Source organism: Asparagus officinalis, chromosome 3, assembly GCF_001876935.1.
Source record: "Asparagus officinalis chromosome 3, Aspof.V1, whole genome shotgun sequence".
NCBI classification, from domain to species: Eukaryota; Viridiplantae; Streptophyta; class Magnoliopsida; order Asparagales; family Asparagaceae; genus Asparagus; species Asparagus officinalis.
In genome coordinates, this window is record NC_033796.1 from 8,381,625 (window position 1) to 8,385,337 (window position 3,713).

A 3,713-nucleotide genomic window follows, 5' to 3' on the forward strand; every position below is an offset into this window, starting at 1 on the left:
TGTAGTAAATCTTTCTATTGTGCTTTTGGATGTAGCAAGGATCTACTATAGCATGGTCCTTAGAATGACCAGACTAAGTTTTTGCTCTCATTTGTTCCATGAAAACTGTGAACAGAAGATTTCCAATATAAATTTTAATCTCAGACCCCGGATACATTTACCAATACAATATCATGTCACTTGATATAGAAGGACTCTTCTTGGATCAAAAGCACCTTACTTTTAATAAACTTGTTTGCTACTACTATATATGTAGGGGGCTTTTCTGAAAACTAAATTTTAGTTGCATTCCTAGTATTTTTATCTCTATGATGATGAATGTGTTCATATAACTTGTGGATTTTAATCTCTTTTTGGAAAAAAAAAATCTGCCTTCAGTTTTTCTTTTACCTAACTTCCTTCCAACTTCTTGAATTCCATCATGGTGGTGGACGAAGTCATAATCAACTTTATGAGAGATGTGTGGTACATTACATTAGTCTGGTTTTTCTTGGATCATCAAAAGTTCCTCACATTTGAATAAACTGTACATATGAATAAACTGTACATTTAATAAACTGTACTAACTGTTTATGAAGGACATTTTTCTCAAAACTAAATAAAGTTGCATTCATAATAATTTTCTTTCTATGCATTAATGATGGTGAATGTGTTCCAATCACTTGTGTGTTTTAATCTTTTTCATAAACTCAGGTTCAGAAAATATTTTGAGTTTTGATCTAACTTTACTGCCAATGTCTTGAATTCCATCAGGGTGGTGGGGAAAGTCACAATCAACTCTATGAGAGATGCACATCTGCTTTGGAGAGAATAGCTAGGAAGCACATAGGTAAAGTTCTTAGACACTGTGTCAATATATTTCTAGTGAAATATTGAAAAGCATTCTATTGTGGAGTCATTATGTCTCATCGCAATTAGGTGATAAATAATGTAGGTTCTTGGTTTTGTGTGTTGTAAAACGTATTATTCAACTGTACTATGATGATTCATAAACAGAAGTAACAAGATAAGACCTGTAGTGGATTTTGGTAATAGACAAAATATAAAGGTAGACATATGGAGTTATGAATACATTGAAAGTGAAAAGTTCTTGAAGTATCAGATATGGTTATGTATAAGAAATGAACATACTCTTCAGGAGTGAAGAAAAATAACTTTTACTCTTTGCAGAACATATTGGATTGGTTACGGATTATTCCTAGTAGATTATAATGTACCTGTATTTCTTAGAAATAACTGGGAAACTGGCTTTTAACATCAAGTGCTAGAATACAAAACTAGAATTTCAACAGAATGTGGTATGTCATGCTCCTAGGCGTCCTAACAAAATGGACCATAAGTCATTTGACAAATGCAAGGTTCAGTTTTATTCAAAATCTTAACTCTGCATTCTCATGAGCATTCTGCTTAACTGGTGCGATATTAATTTGTTATTAATTTATTATCACCCGCTCTCGTAGTAGTTGGAGGTGAATCTTACTTCATGTGGACGAAATTTTCAGGGGAGCGAGTTATTGTAGTCACTCATGGAGGAGTCACAAGAGAATTATATCGTAGGGCTCGGCCCAATTGCTCGCCCCATGGAAGGATACAAAATACGGCAATGAGTATATTCCTTGTTTCTGAGAATGGTGAAAATTGGATGCTCAAAGTATGGGGAGACGTAAGTCATCTTGAAGAAATTGGAGTCCTTGAGGACAGTTTTGGCGGCGACAGAAACTCTGCATAGTCTATTTCCATATGCAGAGCAATTGCTTGGAGGAAGAAACCTTTTGAGAAGAAATAGATTAAAGGAGAATTATATGCCATTGATATATAAAGATATAACACTTGAACCTACTTTCAAAAATTTCGTTTGGCTAACTCTTTATAGAAGTGAATGATTTTTATATTGAAGAAATTGCTATTTTTTATGTTCGTTCGACAGTTTTCCTGTACTATATTATCTGTTCGACATATTACTTGGAAAGAAGAAATTTTCTAAATAAACTCATTCATATTTTTTTTCTAAAAATAGACCATTTTGAGTTTTATTTACAAAAATAGACTCATTTTATTTTAATCCGGTTGTCAACCCCGACTATTTAGGAGGTTGTAAACCCCTAATTATAACCCTAAATCCTAACATTCTATGCACTAAATAGTCGGGGTTGACAACCCCGACTATTTAGAAACCGGATTAAGACAAATGGGTCGATTTTTGTAAAAAAATCTCAAGAGGGTCTATTTTTAGGGGGAAAAAAATTATGAATGGGTTTGTTTAGAAAATTTCTTCTACCTGGAAAATGTTCTAGCAGTTTTGACCTGGGGGAGGGACTTCCTCCTTGTAATTTGTTTTGTGATTATATGAAAGTTCAGTTAAGGTGATAGTTAAACTTGTATCATACTTGAATTCTCAATAATGATTGTGCAAGTTGGCCTTTTCTCAAAGGGTAGGATTATTTCGCAATTCTGAAAAAAATCCCCCCAATATGGAAACAATTGGCATTATATATACACACGCGCATACGCTTTAAGAGTAACTATGACTTCTAAACTCAAAAAGTTTTCTTACGCTCAGATCTAAGGAGTCAACCCAGCATATACATGCGTCACTGCAGAATTAGCTTATAAAGATTTTACACTCGTATTTAGACAAGTAACTATCCTTTAATAATTACCAGAAAATATGACCGACCTCTTTGAAAGTTGGCAGAAAAATACCATTATCCTCCCTCCAAGAAAAGAGATCTATTTCTCAAATAATCATATCATATCATACTCCCTCTAAAATCACGAGTTCGGGAATATCTTTCTATGGTCAATATAATCCTTCACTATTTTAAATATTTTATTTATATCGTAATCTATCATAATTATATCTTATCCTAATCGTACGTGAACTATCTATAGCTTAACAATTAAAAAAATAATATTAATAAAATATATAAAATATCTTCATGGTATTAGTTTGTTAAGATAAAAAAATTATAAAAAAAATAATATTAATAAAATATATAAAATATCTTCATGGTATTAGTTTGTTAAGATAAAAAAATTATACGTAGCTAACGTACTATAATATATAAAAAATATCTTCATGGTATTAGTTTGTTAAGATAAAAAAATTATACGTAGCTAACGTACTATAATATATAAAGTATTGCAAAAAAACCTAAATGTTTTAAAATTGCACAAAATGCACTGAAAAGTTTAAAATTATAAAAACTATCCCGACGTCTAAAAACTTAAAACAACAAATATGAAAACAAAAAATTAGAACCAGTTTACGAAGAATTTAAAATTTGTGGTTAACATTCAATATCTTAAAAATTATAGAAACACCCTCAAAAGTTCAAATCACAAACAAGCACATGAAATTCTAAAATTTTAAAACTTACAAACAACATAGATGAAATCAAGGGATTACCATAATACATGAAAATTTCCAGCATTTCAAAACTTAAAACAACAAACATGAAATCAAGAAATTAATAACAACCTTCAAAGAATTTAAATTTTTTAATTAACACCCTCAATGTCCCAAAAATTATAGAAATACCCTCAAAAGTTCAAATTATAAAAAAATAACCCTAACATTTTAAGAATTCTAAAATTTGCAAACAACAAAAGATGAATTCAAGAGATTACCCTCGTGCACCTAAAAATTTAAAATTTGTCGAAATTAACTTCAAAGTTACAAAAGTTGTAGAAAAAACTCTTTCAAATTTTAA

At 30.6% G+C, this 3,713-nt stretch overlaps 1 protein-coding gene across 1 annotated transcript in view; it reads left to right on the forward strand.

Moving 5' to 3' along the window:
* The window catches only part of LOC109832858 (phosphoglycerate mutase-like protein 4), a 6,977-nt gene extending 5,053 nt beyond the window's left edge, over positions 1 to 1,924 (forward strand). The window contains exons 5-6 of the mRNA XM_020400318.1: positions 754 to 829; positions 1,503 to 1,924. Of these exons, the coding sequence (XP_020255907.1) occupies positions 754 to 829; positions 1,503 to 1,729 (303 nt within the window). The 3' untranslated portion in view covers positions 1,730 to 1,924. The remainder of the gene's footprint in view (positions 1 to 753; positions 830 to 1,502) is intronic.